Source organism: Columba livia, chromosome 2 (genome assembly GCF_036013475.1).
Source record: "Columba livia isolate bColLiv1 breed racing homer chromosome 2, bColLiv1.pat.W.v2, whole genome shotgun sequence".
In the NCBI taxonomy this organism is placed as follows: Eukaryota; Metazoa; Chordata; class Aves; order Columbiformes; family Columbidae; genus Columba; species Columba livia.
In genome coordinates this window covers 24,851,733-24,871,267 of record NC_088603.1, presented here as the reverse complement: position 1 = coordinate 24,871,267, position 19,535 = coordinate 24,851,733, and the positions used below count along the sequence as shown (strand labels likewise).

Genomic DNA, 19,535 nt, shown 5'->3' with positions numbered 1-19,535 from the left:
AAAAGGGTTTAGAGAGAGAGATCTCAGTTTACTGCAGCCCATAGTTAACAATGCAGATGGAAAAAAGATTAAAAGGTGAATGATATCAAAGTCAAGGACAACAGACACACACTAGAAAAATGACATGGCCCAGTCCTAGAGTCAGCTTGTGGATTATTTTATACTGCTCTATTTAATTTGAAATATAGTACATAAAATGAAAGTTGAAATATTACTGATTGAACGATGTTTCATCAGCAGCTTCTCATGTTACATAGAGCCGTTTAGATGACCTCAGGCCTCACTGGATTTTCCCAACATGCTCTGTGCATCCACCTCCCTCAAAAAGAGACACAGGCAATTAATTCAGCAAGTGTTCTTACACACAAGAAACGATAAAAGGATTCACTGACATGGAATATGGATCATATGTCAGAGCTTCTTCTCAATTGAAAAGTGATTCACAAAGATGGGTCACTTCATAGAATGCACACTAGCAAGTTCCAGTGACTTCTCAGAAATTTGGGGGAGAAAAGCAAAGATGTACAAAGCAGATGATGAGTATGCGATTCTCCCACTAACTGGTCCTGCCTGATCTTCACTAGAGAATCAAGGAACAAACCAGGATTTATTTTGGGTAGAGAATGACAAACAACTGCAGGAATAATAAGTCTGAGGTATAGTGAGGTATTTACTAATTTCCTCCTGGCTACTATTCTTCTTTTGGATTATGAAGTTCCGGGAAGCTAAGAAAACACTGACTCAGTTTTGAAAAAACAGAAGTTGTCTGGTTAAAAAAAAGAAATAGAGGGGTGATGGTTAAGTTCCTTCTTCTGTTTCAGGCTGTTTCTTTTACTTGCCAGAAAATGTAGATATGTGGGAAATATTAGTTGTTCAACTATTTTCTTCTAATTCTGGGTGATAACTTCTTTGGTCATGAACTTAGGACTGCGCAGGTCACTAACTTGTGACACACACAGTCCTAGGAAAGACTTAACTGCACTTGCCTGACTTCACAGCCAAAATACCCTTCTGCTCATGTTCAAGCAGAGGCTGCCAGATGCAGATAGATGTGAAAGTCACCACAGGTCCCTCCAGTATACTCGGGGCTAAAGACTGGCCTGTCTGTCCAGTGCTTACTGGCCCTTGTCTGTATTCCATTGAGCTAACAGACTTGGAGATTTCCCAGAGAGCTTGCTCTCTTTTCTGAATAGAAGTCTAATTTTCAAACTCTATTCAAATAATTTATATGTATATCACCAAACAAAGCACCAGAGCAGACACTGAGTAGTGAATAGCTTCTGACCTTTTCAAACTAATTTCCCATTTTTTACTTAAATAGTAGATGGGCACCTGGAGAACTACCCAAGGTGGGAAAAATTCTCACATGGGATCTGCATAGAGGACATTTTTATTCTTATATTCTGCTCTATTTATTGAACTTTGCAAGGGACTGAGCCTGTGCATTCACTAGCACAGACTACAGCAGCCAATATTCACAGTGCCTATCTGAAAGAACTCTGCACTAAAAAGTTATATGAAAGCTAAAGAATGCCTGTGTTTACAGCGCTTTAGTAACTCTTCTTTTTGGCAAATTTGCAGACTGCTAATGCTGAGCTTTTTATAGGAAACACAAAACAGAAAACACTCATCTGTAAGTCTCTGTACAAATATTTTTACTAAGAAAGTCCTTTTAAAAAATCTGATTCTGATTCATATTAGGCGGAGAAAGGGAAATTCAGCAGCCTGTGGTTACTCAATAAAGCAAACCCTTGCTACTACATTACCAACTTTAAAACTTTGATGGATGGAAGGAAATGATAGACGAAAAAAAAATCATCAAAGATCCGAACACTAAGCAAACATTCCTCAGCATTCAACCAAGAGACTGCTTAAGCATGAGCTGCAAACTTCTGAGAAGTACACGTTTAAAATATAAAAGACAAAATTCCTTAACAAGAAAATATATGGTTTTCAAAATAGTTCTTCAGGAACAGCTTGCAGCCTTTAAATCTCATTTAGTCAGGCTGAGATGGTATTGTTGTGTCTATGTTAGTTTTGATAAAGGAGTCAGCCCTGCTCCCGTTGCAGTCTCTGGCATTTTCCATTGTCTTCAGGAGGAGCAGAGCCAGTCTCAAAGCCTCACAAAGATACCACGATAAAAGACTCTGGAAGGTACCATGATCCCATCTTATTTTCTTAATACTTCTGAAAAGAACTATGGCGGGGTGGGAGGGTGGAGGGGAATCTATGCAATTCATTTCTACTGACGTGCACTATGCTTTTTATGTGAAAATACAGACCAGTGAAGCAAATGAATGGTTAGCAACATTAATAGCAAGGGGCTAGCTAAACTGCCTGGGATTAAGAGTTTGCCTGCAATTGTACCACTGCAGAATGTCTCAGAGAAGAGTAAGCATTTTGTAAGGCTAATATTTTATGTAAGTCCATGGCATGCAGCAGACCTTGTAGTCTTCATTTCAGATTAAATTTAAACACAAGACCTAAATGCTTCATTTGTTTTAAAAGTTGCACTTTCTAAGGGTGTGTATACTTTCCCGGAAATGAGTTTGCAACTGGCATTGCATTCTGATTTTATGCAGTCTAAGCATTAAAAATGAGATGTGTTATAATTCATCTTGCAACAGAAACATGTCCTTTCACAACAGCAGCTTGCAAAAAAACCCCAGCTCCACCGCATCCAGAAAACAAAACACTGTGCTGCGTTAATAATGAATGCAGCTCATATCTACCACGTTCTGTTAAATTGCTAAAATTGCCCAGATAAACCATTTGAGAGTATGTCAGGTTTAATTAATACAACATGACCTGATCATTTCCACAGCTGGGAAGAAAGAAGCTGGCATTCTTTAAACCCAGAGCTCAACCTGGAGATTATGCTAAATTGCTTCATTCATAGTCCACACTCCTCCGCACATGTCAGGAGGACAGCATTTGTCCCCTCTAGTGATAAACAAATTATACATGAAATCAATTCCACTTCACAATAATTTTCCCTATTGGGTATTATCTTTCCTCCTCTGCTCCCTCCAGTTAAGCTTGCATCCTGGAACTTGCTAATGAGCTGGGGGCTCTCTGTTCCAGGTGGCACCCCCTGCCTGGAAGTCATGACATTTCCCATTTCGAATGCTGCTGGCATTTTTCGACAGCTCCTGCTAACTAGCCTTTTTGACCTGCACTAAGAGGAACTCATCTGATCGAATCCTCTAACCTGCCAATCATGCCAGCAAATGATCTTCACAGTCACTCCCAAGGCAGGAGGGGGACAAAAAGGGAGAGCGAGATGGGGGGAGCGAGGGAGAAAGCTGGCGAGAGAGTGATGGAGCAGGCACGCAAGCAGCCTCTGCAGCGACCTAATGAGAGCGCTTTGAGTCTCGGAGGCAGCTGAAACACTGAAAAACTGGTGGGAAAATTAGGACAGAACTGAACGCCTGGTGCTGTAATTATTGATTTCTTTCCACTTTGAGATCATTTTGAGAGCAATACCTCCGAGATGTGCCATTTTCTGGAGAACACAAGTTAATTTTACCACATAAATAGAAAACAGATATACTTTTCCCTGCCACCATCAATATGCAAACCTCATAATTCTGCTCCGCCAAATGGCGTTCTTTACAGAATTAATTAGGAGCTGTAAGCTCGTTAAATGAGCGTCTTCACCTAGGGATGATTATGAATATTTTTTTGTTGTTGATGCAAGCCATAAATAGCATTTTTAACCTAAGGTAAATTCTGGCAGCATTTACACCTCTGTATGTACAAGTATCTGCACACCAATACATAAAACAACAAATACAGTATCTACATAGTCTAGATGTGACTTTGTGGGCTGAAACCAAGCAGAGTCATGATAATGACTCAGTTGTTTTGATTTTGTTCGGTTTATGATGTGACAGATTCCTTACTGATTAATCTTTCAAGCACACAAGGACAGATTTAATTATGTAGATTTTCTTAGCCTTCAGATAACTAGTTTTGTTCTTAATCAAACTTAGCAGGTGGACTGTAAACTAACCAGATTTTAATACACATGCAATGCGCATACCGAACAAATGAAGCATTAAAAGCATTTATACAGTAAAAATTTCAGGGAAAAAAAGGCTTATACCATATTACATGCTGTGACTGCATTGTTCCAACATACATGAGAGAAAATATAATGCACAATTAGTCCTTACATTAATGTCAAAAGACAGTTACAGAAAATGCTGTACAGAATTGATAGCTAGATACTAATGGCAGAGAATGATCACTCCTACTTACTAATTCAAAATACATATATGCTCCAAAACAACATTAATAATTTGTAACAAGACCACAAAATTATGGAAATACCCAATAGTATTTCTCCTTAAAATATCTGAAGATACTGTTTCAGTGTTATTCTTCTATATTATGTATTTTTATTGGAGAATTTAGTATTTTATTCTGATTTTGGGGGCGTTTCCTCCTTAGACTTTTCATAGCAATGTAACAATAGGAGCATGTTGGAAACTCATCCATACTCACCCTGACTTATGGGGCAGAATATATTACTGTATTTTTATTAACTGAGTTGTAAACTATTGCTGCATTTTTAGGCAAGAATCTCCCCACAACTAGGAGTATTCAGTGCACATTTACTTTAATGGCTGTTGCCTTCAGAGCCAATTTTGCAGTGGTTGGTTTAGTTTCTTTGTTTCATGGAGAATCAGGCAATGTAAACTACAGGCTCAAAATAGCAACACCAAGCTTGCTCTCCACGGAAACAATTCTGGTATATGGCATTACTAAAATTTATTTCTTGTTTATGATCTGGCTGAAAGTAACATGCCAATTCTGAAAGCTGCAAATGATGCCCGAGAGGCGATGCCTCTCATTAGCTTTGCTGTCTCTCTGGGTTTCAGGCCGAGTGTCAGCACTGGAAGCCTCTGCTTTGTCTGGAAGCCTCAGTTTCTCCCCTTCAGTGGTTCCACTTTTCCTCTTAGACAAAGCCTAACTGAGGAGTCACGTGAGGAAATAATCCTAAAGGAGAGGTGACTGTCCATGGGAGAATACGGAGAGTTTAGACCCACTTTGCCTCGCCCCCCCAGTCTTTGTCATTTATACATTGTCCTCTCCACATTCAAATGTCATCCCAGACTATCAGCCCACTGCAACTTAAATGGCCTTTCATGCGTAGACACTTCTCAAAGCATCAAGGGACCACAAAGACCATCTAGTGGGAATTGCTTGGTCTCCCAATATTAATAATACAATACAGTGCGCTTATGGCACAGAGGATTCCACCTTCTGTCTCCTAAATTTGAGAACTGGAAAGACAGATAAACAGCCCTGCAACTGAGCACGTGCATTCATGCAAATACCATCTTCCCTACAGCTTAAGTAACTTAAATTAAAAGCCTCTGCACTAAAAATTATTTTTAAATGAATCTTCACAGTGCTGAAGGCAAGTTGCCATGCATTACAAATGAACTAAAAATAGGCTTCAGCCTACGCAATGGTACAAGAAAATATTTTGTCCCTTGACAAAAGTTCATCCGCAATAGCAGTAATGCTTCCTTTTTCTTCTGCTAGCTCTGCAGCAGATTTGGCAATGAAACATTGCAACTTAAAAAAAACCAAACATTCCAGTAAGTATGTAGTCACTAATTTCACACACAATAACATGGAATATATAATTGCAAGGAAGACATCAATCTCTCCTAGCCATGGAGGTTTGTAATACTTGTCCTACCAAGTACAGTAGGTAATATTAAATGCAAAGTCCTCCCCTTTCTGTCCTGCATCCTTTCTTTTCCTCTTCTGCCTTCATCCCTAAAGAAACTCCTAAACTACCTCTCCTCCTAGACTCCTGTCCATCACTGTAGAAATCCTGTTCATGCTCACTTATTTCCAGGCATAGTTGCTGTCCTGGTCTTTTGGTCTACAGATGGGACAGGCTCTCAGCACAAGTGTTCAGCCGGCTTAGCGAGACTGTGAGGAGACTTTCACTGATTCACCTTCCACATCTCTGTGCATTACGTTACCGGCTCCTAACAAGGAGTTCTATGATAAAAGGCACGAGACCGCATATTCTGCTACTTATAACAAGTGCAATTAAGTGAGGGTGCATTTCACATGAGAACAGACAAGGCGAGCTATGGCAGTACTGACACAGGAACACATTTTCAAGTCTGATCAGGTGGTGGGTTCCTTTCACTGTGGCACACTGGGGGACACAATGGACTTCTCTAGGGATGGTTTCTCCATCCTCAGTCACCGTGTGTCACTTCAGGGAGATGCAGGATTTATATGAAAACAGCCTTGCGCTGGCCAGCTATCACCTCAGTCCATTTCAGCCTCTGCACAGTTTACTGAATACAGGGGTCTTTTCTTTATAGCTGAATAGAGGGCAAAATTCAGTCCATAACTCATTCTAGACTAGTAAAAGCAAGATAATAAATTCCTAGATATCAAGAGGAGAATGTAGACCAATGCCTGGAGCTTTTCCCTTGTGTGTTAAATTTAGGGCATATTCTATCAATGTGATGATCTTATTCCTTGATATTAAGTCAAGCACAGCTGGAGCAGTCTCATAAAACCATTATGTTGTTAACATAGGAAAATAATGGCACTAAAAGTGTTATAGAGCCAAAAAATACCTTGAATCCTGCAGTTTTCTTTCACGTTTTACAAAGCTGATGTTACAATTTCAGCTGTGTTTAGTACTGTCATTACTGGACTCAAACCCAAATTGCTTTCAGCTGCCCACCACAACTGTGTCTTATTAGCCTTTTCATGAAAGCCAATTTATGCAAATCCAGTATTAGTTAAATAATTAAACTGACCCTCAACACTCATGTATAGACATTGTCTGGCACTTAAAGATGCAAGAGAAATTTAAACCTCCCATCTTCAGTGTTTAGGCCTCCATCTTTTCAACTGCAGCAGCACAATGACTGTTTGTACACATCTATTTGAATCCATCTATTAAAAAAAAGAAGTGCATTTAAAAAATTAAACTGTTAACTGGTGTGCTTTCATAACTCTGCTTTTCTCTCCCAAGCCAGATTTACACAGAAATTCAATATCTCACACCTATGAAGCACTACTGGCTACTTATAGCTTTTGATTAAATCAACAATGACAAAATCTGGCTGACACACAGTAAGTCAGTCCAGAATTTCTCTTTTATCAGGCCTTTTTCCACTATAATTACTACAGTTTTATCCCCTGAAGCTGGAAAGATGAAGACTTAGAAGCACAGTATATGGTTTTCCATGGTGATTCAGCAATGCTGGGATACCCAGGACAGAGAAATGCAGGGGAGATGTGAATGAGAATGACTTTTCATTGCTGACTGCTGGAAACATACACTGCTGGACTACAGCTTCCCTGCAGCTTGACTAGGGCAAAGCAGGCAAAAATTATGTTCCCACACAGCAGTGCAGAAGAGGCACTTCCACACAATTTGTAAATGTAAAACTGAGGATGACAAAAAAAAATGAAGCTGTTTGGATGGAGATGCAACAACAGTCACGTCTCTGGTTAGGAATGAGGAAAAGGTAATTTTACATAACAACTCTGTGCTGCTGAACATCCCTGGTCAGAAGCAACCGAATCAGTAACTAGCACTTTTTTGCCATTATAGTGGTAATGGTCACCTCTTCAACTCTATTCTGTTTTACACAGCTGAGCTGACCCGAATGGCGCCATCGTCCCTTTGACTGACAGCTGCTGGCTTAAATGGACACAGAAGAAAGAATTCAGCATCCTGAGAGTGAAATTCAGGATTGCTCAGATGCATGTGCATGTGGTGAAGCAATACAAATAAAGACCACGTTTTGTTTTGCTCCAGTGAATTGTCAAAGAGATTTAGAAAGCCAGGCGATCTCATTATGGTAATACAGGTTAAATACTTTAAAAGCATACGGTGTTACCATCCTGAATGAAGCTGTCCCTGACGGCTCCGGGAAGCAGACAATAGGCCAGAAACACATCTCCTGTCTCTGGTCCACCAATGGGAACCAGGGATTATAAATCACCACAAGAAAACATTGTGTGCTATCTGGTATCAGGTAATGCCTTGTCTTTTCAATTAAAATTTGACTCATCCTTCTCTAGAGAGGAACAAGCTCTAGCTGTATATTCCACTGGCCAATGAAAAACACAGCTCTAGGGTTTCCTCTATTTTCGTCTCCATAAAACAGTATCTGTAGAGATGGGTGAACACAGTATACAATATATCTCAACAATATGTGTAGAGATGGGGAATGCTTCCACAGAGATGCTTCCGGCCCATGGGGAAGAAAAAGATACCCGTGAAAACCATCAGGCACAAAATAAAAATGTTTTCCTTTATCGCAAAGCTTTAAGGATGCTTGGCTATGGCCAAAAGATTTCTTTTCTTTCTCCCCCAAAGGCCACAGGTAATTCACTGCTGACAGATTCTTCTGTGTAAAACGGAGCTCATTACCACGTATTTGCTAATTTTCTCCAGTAAGGAGCAGTCCCAGGATTGACCTTGGTAACTCCAAATGTCAGCTCTTTCCCCATGGGCACTGAAATAATGTGTTGTCTCTCTCTTGGAGCCCATGACAATGACACAGTGTAGTCCACAAAGACCCTATTAGTAGTCCGTGTCTGACAAGGATTATCTAGGTTTTCAGAAACATGTCCTAGGTTACTGCTGTTTCAGGGAGTTTTGGGGATTTGTAAGCAGCTATGCTGCAGACAGGCAGCTGAAGCGCAACCAGGTTTCAAAGACAGTAGACATTCTCAGGGATGCACCAGTTTCTTCAGCTGTTCCTCACAACTATTTCTGAGAGCAGCAGATGAGCTCTAAAAAATGATGATGGAGCCATTTACAAAGTTACTGCCTTTAGCTTCTCTCCTTCAACAATCTGTCAGAAATTGCTGCTTCCAAAGTTGGCAGATGATGATGCTCCCCTGTGTCTCAGCTACTCCTGGGCAAAGCCCAGTGCTTTTTCTTTCCAAATCCTAAAGAGAGGTGGATTTAAATCAGTGGGTGCACTATTAGAGCAGTAACTTCTGGGAAGTGTGTGGAGGGAACAGCAGGAGGTGATAATTTCTTCAACTATCACAGTTTATTTGTTGGCACTTTATATTTTACTTCATATTCTACCCCTGGAAAAAAGGAAATTAGAAACACTTGGAAGGAAAGACCAGGCACATGAAATAAGACTAGAATTTCCTTCAACATCATCAAGGGTCTGGAGGTGGCTGAAGATGTTTCCTTGTTCAGTTTTTTTGTGTGTGTCTTCTAATAAATTCCTTTACAACATACACATGTATAGAAATAGATAGAATATATTTTAAAAACAGAACCATTCCCCTCCACAAATATGTCAGGGATTTAGAGAGCAACTATCTACAAATATTTATCTTTCATGGCTTCCTGGTGAATATTGAAATACTTCAAAATTCCATCCCTTCTTAAGTTCCTTACCACCTCTATATATGCACAAAGTCAATTCAAGCTGATGGGTAAAACATGTATGTACCCGCCTTGTCCAGAAGACAAGCTATAAGTGTTTGTTTGCCTCTGGCTTTTTTTTTTTTTCCCATAATCTGATCTATTTCCTTGCAATATTGGTACCTTTTAATTTTCCTTTATCCTCACTATCTGTGATGTTATCTGAACATGCTTACTGATATTCTCACAGCTTGTACGGTTTGCTTCCATCCCTCTATTTGTCTCACTTACCTGTTAACTTCATGGCGCTGGAGAGTTACTGTAATTTTTCTTCTGCCTTTTCATGAATCTTTTTGCTTCGCTGAGCCTTGTGAATGGAGACTTTAACTGAATATCTCATAATAAATACTGCTTTCTTAATGCTACTACCCTGCTTATTGCAACTCTAGTCTTCTGCTAGAATAACTGACTCATCTCCTAACTCATCCATTTTACTAACTGAACATCCTACTTGCCAGTCACTGCTCTACTGCGTAAAATCACAGCCACCTGCTATTCAGATTAAGCTTTCACCAGACCTCCTTTTCACATTATCATAAGTGCAGTCTTTTCTTCCAACTCCTTTCACCCTCCACACTGACTTTTGCTTCCTCTTGCTTGGTGGTCTCATCTCTTTAAAGGTTTCCACCCATCCTAACAATTCCTCACCCAGGTCCACGTTTCATGTCCACATTTCTTCTGCCTCCCCTGCTATTCCAGTTTCATCTCCATGCTCTACAAGTAAGAGGACTTCTGTTTGGTACTGTTACTCTTCCAGTATTATCTGCTGCTCCCTATGTTATATTACAAGTCAAATACTACAACTGGGAGCTGATCTTTTATTGCTTTGTAAGCACCCAACACAACAAAGTCCCAAGCTGGATAGAAAATTGTAATCAATAATGTATACATGTCACAACTTAATACTCGTTATGTGCCTCCAGTTCTTACACAATTAAAGGTGCTATTCTGTATTAAAGCTGTTGCTGAGTAGCCACAACAGTACTGCAATGTATGTCAAGGGTACACGTGGCTCTGCTCTCTGCTTGCATATAGAATTTTAAGAAGTCATCTGTATCTGCTTATATAGATATTCAGTAAGAACGATCAAAAGGTTGTCTTTTGTGCTACTTTGCATGTTTGTTTGCAAATACAAACTTTCTACTGCATATTGTATAAATGAAAAATTACATTTGTTTGGAAGCAACAGAAAGGAGATTCTGTACATGAGAAATGAGATTCTGTACATAAGCTTCCACACAAAAGGTCTTTAGCACAGATGGGTATATTCTAACTTTACTTTAGATGGATGATACGTCACGTTAGAACAGACAAGGTTGAAGAGATGTCTGCAGGGACACAGCCCCAAGAAAAAGTGGGGATTAGCTTGTCAATAAAGATGTAAACAGACTGCTCTGAGGCAGCCTCATTTCTGACATTAGAAAATCTTAAATGGTTTGTTGGCAAAAAGCATGTGCGAAAACTGGGGCAGGCTGTCAAGACCTAAATCAATTCATTTCTGTTTTTCAGTAGTTGCTGCCTGTCAGGCAAAGAATCTCTGTAACATTACAAAAATTGAACATGAACATACAACAGTAAAACTGAATATAATTCGTTAGGGAAAGTTATATCTGATACTGTAAAGATACACTTCATGAGAATATAAACTATTTTTGAGACTACCTTTGAGCAGCATGTGCATTTCTCTCAGCTCCTAGAACTTCCATAAAAAGCTGGTATAATGGACTCAACATGAAAAAGCCATCGTAACTTTAAAAAAACCAGGCAGGCCTAAGTTTTTGAATGAAATGAATCTGCACTTTGGGTATTTTGTGAAACACTGTGAGTCTGAAACTATTTAGAGAAGCATAATAGGCAAAACAGCTCTATCAGGGAACACTGCTAATCTGAAAGAGTCTGTCAAGCGGTAAATCCCACTGAGCAAACACTGGTGTGGTGCATACGGGCAGGAGAGAGTTAATGCTGTGATATATCAGTGGGGCTGAAGTAGATGACCTTTGAAGGTCCCTTCCACCCCAAACCATTCTATGATTTTATGATATAATAACCACCATTCCCTTACTTCAAACTAGCAAGTAGCCTCTCTACTCACCTGCCTGTCCCAGGTTCTGTTCTACTGCTAGAATATCTGAAGTCATATTACACACTATTTCACTGCTGGATAACTAGGGTTAAAAAGACAGGGTATTGAATGAAAATTATCCAAGAACAAAACCGGATCTAGTAAATCCAGTGGTATAGATCAAATTAATTAACATGACAATACCTCTGTCTTTATCAAGAACGTGATTCTGCTATCAAGGCTACCAAACCTACTAAAAGAATCATTTTTAGTCCTTGCCCCAAAGTTTAACAACAGGACTGGCAAGAGATATTTTATCTCACCATAACTTACCAGAGGGGAAAAAAATTAGTCCAAATCAAAGGCAATCTAGTGTTTAATCTGCTGGCACCAACTTCTGCAATATTTTCAACCTGTCAGTGACACTGATCCTGGCTACAAGGCCAGGAACTTACACTCCTCATATTGACCACCTATACTGCAAAGACAGATTATCTGCTTGAACATAAGCAATTAAAGAAACATGTAGCTGAATTTTATATTTTGTTTCTCTGAAGAGATCTGAAGTAAACAGTATTTTCAAAGATATACCTTCCAATAATCATGTCTTACCTGCATTACCTGTTGTGAACATGGGTACTCTTCAATGTTTGCTGTTTGATACACCTTTGCCATAACTATTGTTTTTTCCAAAGACTCTCATGCTTTCTCCAGTCTCTGGCTGTAATCTTACATTCGGAACAGTAAAAATAGAAGACACTGCAAAAAGAGAGCGTCAGTTTAGAAACTTCCATTTTTTCCACAAAAGTAGCAATTTAAAAATAACTAGTTAGCATATATGGCAAACACAACACTGAGTAAATACATACAGCTTTTACATATAATACCTCTTCATACAAGTAAGGACTGTAAAAATTCCAAATGGAAAGAACCTGCATTCATTACGATAGAAGATGTACGATGCAAACATTCTCAGTTGCACCCCTCTGAAAGAAAAGACTATTTCCAGGGTGTGTGTATGTGTGCTTGCTTGTTCTTGCACTGCTATATAGTTCATATTTTCTGTTTTAAAATTTCCTTTCTGGCAGCATTTAGAAATAAGTAAGAAAATGAAGAAATGCAGCAAGGTTTTTCAGTGACATCACATATTACATCTCCAAAATCCTGGTGCTAGTTGAGATATTTTGTTTTACTTCATTTTATTAACTATTAAATTAACTAGGCTTGATAAAAATACAGGAACAACTCAAAAAGCTTTTACATAAAACAACCTCCTTTTGCATGAGCTAAAAAAACTTTGAAGATTTCCACGTAATTATTAGTAAACATGATAATAATCACAGGGATCAAACTGAAAATGGTTAAGGACTCACACACTGATGATACAAAAATAATTTTTACTTAGGATGCTTGGTGGGGAAAAATCACTGACTTCTACTACCTTCTGAAAACAAATGTCCATACAAAAATATTCTTGGAGAGCTGTCACTGCATGATTGCATGAGGAAATGGTAATAAACTGTTTAAAGAACTGATGAGGGCTAGAACAGTTTTCCTAGTTTTCACAATAACAACTAGAATAGATGTTAAGATTTTGGAGTTACTCTTTTATTTGTAAAAGTGAATGCATTTAAAAGACCCAGCTATTGTTTTATGCACAAGATCTTCCCACTGTATTTTTTGACATCTCAACTTGCATTTGATATTCCACTGTCCTAGATAATATACATTATGAGCAGCATATATTCTATGCAAATTAATCAACATGAGCTCTCAAATATCAAAGCAGAAAAGGAGAAGGAATGATTTGTGGGGTTTTTTGTTCGTTTTTTTTCTTTGTGTGTGTGTTTTGCCAATAGAAAATAACAAGTACACATATTTAGTAAAAACAGTTACTCTGACAATTACTGCCCAGGTCTGAGATGAATGAAGGCTGTGTTTCTTCATCAACTGTATTGTATTCCCAGACAATATTTTTTTAGCAGAATTGCACAACTCTTACCTTTTAGTGTAATATTTTTTAAAACTGAAAGTGTCTAGATGGTAGACAGAGCTTATCTGGAAACTGAATTTCTAATTCAGTTGAAATGATGCCTTGACTAGAAAGCAAACTGAATCAAAAATCAAAATTTTGCTTCTCACGTAAACTCATTTTGCACATCTTTTTAGAATAGAACACAAGACCAAAATGTTATCCTGTAAACTATTACATAGAGTATACACACATAGTACTAAAGTCATAACAAGAAGAGAAAGTGAAACACTTTTTGACTTTTGCAAAGACAGAGACAGCATACTTCTGTGAAATACTGTCATTTCAAAGAAACAATATTTTTCCCTCTCTCTCTTTCTTCCTTCACACCTGGGAGGCTTTTCCTGGCTTTTAATGCTAAATCCTGAAACATAGTCCATGATAAATACATCAGAGATTTGTAAAGTCACATTACTGTCTTGATTAGGAGGCAGTAGATTTTGTCTGTACACATAGTCCTGTTGTGCATAAAGTCTCGATGCATTTATACCTACATTTAATTAATTATCAATACCAAGTCCTTCCCAAAGCAAAATATTAGCCCAGAAAACCAGAATCACAAAAATTGGTAATTTGGCTACACAGTTAACATTTTCCCAACTCTCCAAAGTATATGACTTCTTTGTTTTGTAAATATGTTTACAAGTATATCCAAATCATACTAAACAGAAACGATTGTAGTATTTGATACTGGGATTGTCCTTTCTTGCATCTGGATTTATGCTTCATAATGATTATCTACTAGACACAGAAATAGTCTTTCTGTAACTCAAAATTTTACTGGAGGCATTTAGAAGAACCTTGCTTTAAAATATAATGATTTTTCATCTTTATTCTCCCCCCTTCAAAAGGTTTCACTGCTCCTGATGTTTAACGTTATGCAAAGACGTGTTTCTGCCAATGAATATCGCCTTATGGTTATGCTTCTGCAAATAACCTGCTGTGAGCTGATAAAAGGATTAATGCAGCCAAAATTCTTAATCTGTGAAATTACAAATTAAATTCTCATATTAAAAATACCACCCTGAGGTATTTTTTGTGGTTTTAATTCCCCTCTGGTGTTCTGCATACATTGTGCTTGTTAATGACTAGGACAAGACTGTCTCTGTTGGCAGCCTGCTGCAGAGTGATAATGTGTAGGCATTTACTTCACTGATAGAACTGGATTTAGCCACTGACTGATAAACTAAGTGGCAAGTGGGTAATAAGTCCATATTAACAGAAAAGTACTACTGCAGAATTCAGAATTCAAAATCCTGGCTAGACTAAATCACACAGTTAGAAGGATTGAGATGTCACCACTGCAGAGTGATTTTTGTTTTCCATTTAGTGGAAAAAAGGATAAATGAACTGGCATTCTTGATGTTTCATTAGTCTCGAAGAAATGAATCTCTTTGCATCAGTTCCAGCAAAGGCAGACTTTCAGCAGCCGCCATAATTTATTCCACGTCTTCTGCATTTTCAGCTTTTTAAAGTACTACAGTCACCAAACTGACTGGTGGATTAGCAAGGCAGAAGAAGAAACTTGGACTCTTCTTGCAGAGCAAGGACACATTCTACAACAGAGCCAGTGATGGACAAAAACTAATGGTGCTAGTTTGATTTTAACATTCATATTCTGCAAAAGGGAGAGTGCGCTTCAGAGCAGAGTTGGGAGTAGGACGCTTGGGCAGCCAGGCCACAGAACCAGCTCAAAATGTGACTACGATGGCTGGCAAGGTTGGGAAAGATAAACAGAAGTTTTCACAATGACACTGATGTAAACAGAATCTATTGTGGATTTATATTCAGAAAGGGAACTCAGTTTAACAAGCAGACTTTAAAATCAGCCATAGTTAAACACACACGTGCCATGGTTCCATCTCTGAACCCTTGCCTCGGAGTACTGGATTTAGGTCTTTTGCTAGTGGATGTATGTTTGAAAGCAGAAAATAATGTACATTGTTCTAATGCAAGCATGCTTCTCTTTACCACACTGAATTAAAGCAAAATGCTGATTGTTATTCCCCTGTGTAACTTATTTTTAATAACAGAACCATCTCTGAATCAAAAATATCATGCATGATAATATTTTTCCCCGGAACAAATAGTAGTGTGCTTTCAACAATGGAAAAGGGTATGGACAGGTATGATACAAATTATTCACAGTTATTAAAATGATAATTGACAGCACGCATGATGATAGGAACAATTTTTCCAAGTCAAGTGGAATGTATTTTGTTTAATGAACGAAATAAAAAGATGTATGCAAATACTGAAAGTGTTCTTAGTTAATCGTATCATCTGCCACCCTCTTCTTAAACGGTCTAATTCAGCAAATTAACTGATTGTCTACCTTGTGTTTCTCAGACATCTGAATGCCGAGTCGTTTCTTAAAGGTTACTGTTATAACAGATCAAGATTCTGTGAATCACACGGCTGGATTTTTATCCTGTATTCTGCAGCTAGTTAAGAAGTGCTGCACGTTAAAAAGTGAAAAGTACTAAATATGTAAATTGTATTTTTCCTTTTGCTTTATGACAATTCAGATAATTCTCTTGGCTGCACACACAATCAAATACAAAGATAGCTGGCTGCAGACTGCAGAGCAGAGATAGCAGAATAAAAAAAAGTCAATTTTTTTCCTATGTCAAACTAACTATATAATTTCAAGCCACACAATTGTATTCACATATTTTGTGTGTGGCTGTCTATGTCCACGAAGCCATCTGCATGTGAGGGTTAGCATACACACATGCATCTGTATGAACTAGTGTCTTTGTTCTTAATCGATTTGGAGGTGGTCATACTCACTATCAGTTAATTCCCATAGCCGTGGGGGCAGATCACTGAAATACTCATGGCTCAGGGCTGCCTGTGCTGACAATCTGTTCTTTGGGAAACACTGGAGTAGTTTGGAAGCTAGATCTTCTGCGTGATTCACACAGCTCAGCCTGAAACACAAACAAGAAGGTTTTTCTGAAAAATAATCTCATTATTCTGTTTACTAATTCCGTCTGCAATCAGCACAGTTGAAACACTGAGTCTTGCTCAACAGGATAAAGACAGTCTGGGAGCACTACCAGAAAAGATATTCCTCAGGTTATGGTATCAAAGAATTATTAGTGGATTGACAGCTCAAAATTCATACAAATTTTACAAATACAGAGCATACAGATACATCATTTCACATAACTCCCACCCAGTACACTAAAGGATCATGAACAACAGCATCTTGCAAACAACTGTTTTGATTCTTCCAGTTACGTTTTATTGGAGCATACTGACAGACTGAAAATGTACAGCGCTGGAAAGAAATGGTTATTACTGTCTAAACCCATGAAATCCAAGCTTAAAATAACAGCAGTATTCATACAACTTTGCAAAGTATCAAATTTTAAGATCCAATGACTCTTAGCATGTGACATATGCATCATGTTTCAGAAAGGCATTTTTCTTTTGGGAAGTACTGACTTCTTATTTTTTCGTATCTTCACATAGCAGGGGGCTGACTCTTCACTAGGTGTTAATGAAATGCAAACGTTAAAGTCTGAGTTCATTATCTTTTCTATGCTACCAAGGGAATTCTGAGAAAATTCATTGTTTTACTGGGAGCTATATGCTTGGGAATATTGTAAGAAAATAACCGATTTGGAGAGTAGAGAGTAAAGCAGTAATCAGCAAGATGCAGCTTGGCTCTAGTAACCTACAGCTGCCTCCTAAACTTCCAAAGCCAGCAAACTTTAGAAATATGTAGACAGAAAAGAGGTGTTGGATGTTGTTGACATCGTGTTGCTATTAATAGCAGGTAACTTTGCAAGTTCGGCCATGTCTTTGCTCAGTAAAGATCTCTTATGAGGTAAAATGCCAAAGTGTACAAAAGGTCTCCCGTTTTTCAACGCACTGGTTTCCTGAAACAGATACAGTAGACCACAGTCCAAAATATTGCAGTATTTGAAAGATGGTGTTATTTGCTAAAATCAATAATGATAGAGAATGTTTCATGCAAATGCTTATTTTTGTTCATCTTAAGCTGACTTTCTAGGAAACCATTCAAGGACAATGGATTAAACAGAGTTACTCTTCTGTTTTCATGTACTCAATGTTGGGCTGACACGGTATAATTTATAAGGATCAGTGTATGCACAGGTGAAAACTATCTCTACAACAAAGAACAGATAACACTGAAAACATAAAATGAAAAAAAATATTGTTATTACAGTGAGAACTTTAAGTCACAAACGTCATAGACACAACTTTTTGTCCATGGCCAGACTACACTCAGTGTGAAGAAAAAAAAAATAAAATTAAAAGTCAAAACCACCTCTGCTAAATTATGTGCTGGCACGTGTATGATATGCTGATACTTGTAACAATTCAAAAAAATATGCCACTGGCTGTCTTTTTAATTTCTAGCAACTGTACACTAGATACGATTTTTTTAAACACTGTGCCTATCTGATCTCTTCTTGAGAACTGGCAGGATATATGTTCAGAAATGATGAATTCTGGGATGAATTGCTGACCACTTTAGGATATGATTTCCCAACAGCTATAATTTTACAGAATTCCCAGCATTAGGATTTGGAATTGCCACTCCAGGTTAAACAGATGCCAAACTCCACTGTTTCTGATGGGCATCCTTTTTTTTGTTTTCATTTTCAGTTCATGACAAAATAAAGGTATCTTGAATGAAACAGTCTTTGCCTACAAATTAGATTTTAAATTAGTTTAACTCCAAACTCCTTAAACTACCAGATTGTAGAAAATGTTTCATTAAGCTTTTGTGAAAATTACAGAAAAGTTCATTACAAATACCAGGAGAAAAGGCTATTCTTAACAAAGAAAAGGAAAAGGAGGGGTAAATGTTCAGGGAGAATTAATATTAATTCTACACATCCAAAATTCCCATGGACAGGTGATAACTGAGTCTGCGAGGTCTGCCTTGTGTTCTAATCCTACCTGCACCAACTATTTTTTCAGAGGTCCTGGCAAATAATTTCACCAATGTACTTTTTTTTTCCTCAGGAAGGTAGCTGCCTTCTTTTTAGAAGCCATAGTAAAGTTGCTCTGTCTTGAATGAAAGCTACTGTTAAGTCAGAAAAATGAGGTTACTTATATGAGTAGTTGAAGATTACCCTGCAATATAAGAGCTGTACCATTCCTTAGCTAATCCATTAGTGTAGTGAAGGTGATAACTAAATGATGCAAAGAATAAGAAAAGAACATTCAAATGGTAATGAATTCTGAATTGCATATGAAATTATGGAGGAAGACACCCTAGTTCCTCGGTGTTGCTGAACCCAGTTGTGCTGACATTTTGACTGTATTAATGGTCACCCACTCACCTGGCACACTGCTAAGATTTTTTTTAGCAAGAAAATCTGATTAACGAATATAAATTGAAAATATTTTAAATAGTAACAGTTTAGGAAGCCAAAGTTATCCTCCCAGTTTAAAAACAGAAAAGATACTAGTTTATGAAGATCAATCAAGAAGCCAAAGGTAAATACCAAATAATCAGCAGATTATACATTAATACAATATAAACCAAACAAAAATATCTAGGGCTGCAACATAACCACATGGACTACTGAAATAACTATGAATAAATCAGTCAAAAATATAACTGTTTTTCGTAACTAGCAAATAAAAAAAACAGACCAAATTCACTGCACAACCTGCAAAAATAGTTTAATCTGCTATAATTATTACATTTACCTGACCTGATAATACTCTGAGTAGTGCTGGCAGGGGGGGATGTTAAGCGTTTACACAGTGCTTTGAAGATTCCAGTTGCTACATTATTGACATTATGTTCCCAAGTATTTATAGATTATAAACTCAGAAGGGACCATAATGATCAAGTCTCACCTCCTGTGCAACAGAGGCCAAAGAAAATCATCCAAGTAACTCATGGATTGAATTATCAGTTTTAGCTAGGTTCAGCTGCATCTTTAAATTTCTGCATCAAAGTTCCAGCCTTGTTTACAGAGCTTTGCTCA

General features: G+C 37.9%; 1 protein-coding gene and 1 long non-coding RNA gene across 4 annotated transcripts in view; one reads left to right on the top strand and one right to left on the bottom strand.

Moving 5' to 3' along the window:
- CDK14 (cyclin dependent kinase 14) overlaps positions 1 to 19,535 on the bottom strand; it is a 319,525-nt gene that overhangs the window by 54,327 nt on the left and 245,663 nt on the right. For all 3 annotated transcript variants that reach the window (XM_013367818.3, XM_021290955.2, XM_021290954.2), the window contains 2 exons: positions 16,345 to 16,484; positions 12,132 to 12,278 (listed from right to left, as the gene is read on the bottom strand). In XM_013367818.3, the coding sequence (XP_013223272.1) occupies positions 12,163 to 12,278; positions 16,345 to 16,484 (256 nt within the window). In that variant the 3' untranslated portion in view covers positions 12,132 to 12,162. The remainder of the gene's footprint in view (positions 1 to 12,131; positions 12,279 to 16,344; positions 16,485 to 19,535) is intronic.
- LOC110360513 (uncharacterized) lies at positions 1,863 to 11,118 on the top strand. The gene is made up of 2 exons (XR_002416442.2): positions 1,863 to 2,154; positions 7,654 to 11,118. It is a non-coding gene; the product is annotated as an uncharacterized LOC110360513 (long non-coding RNA).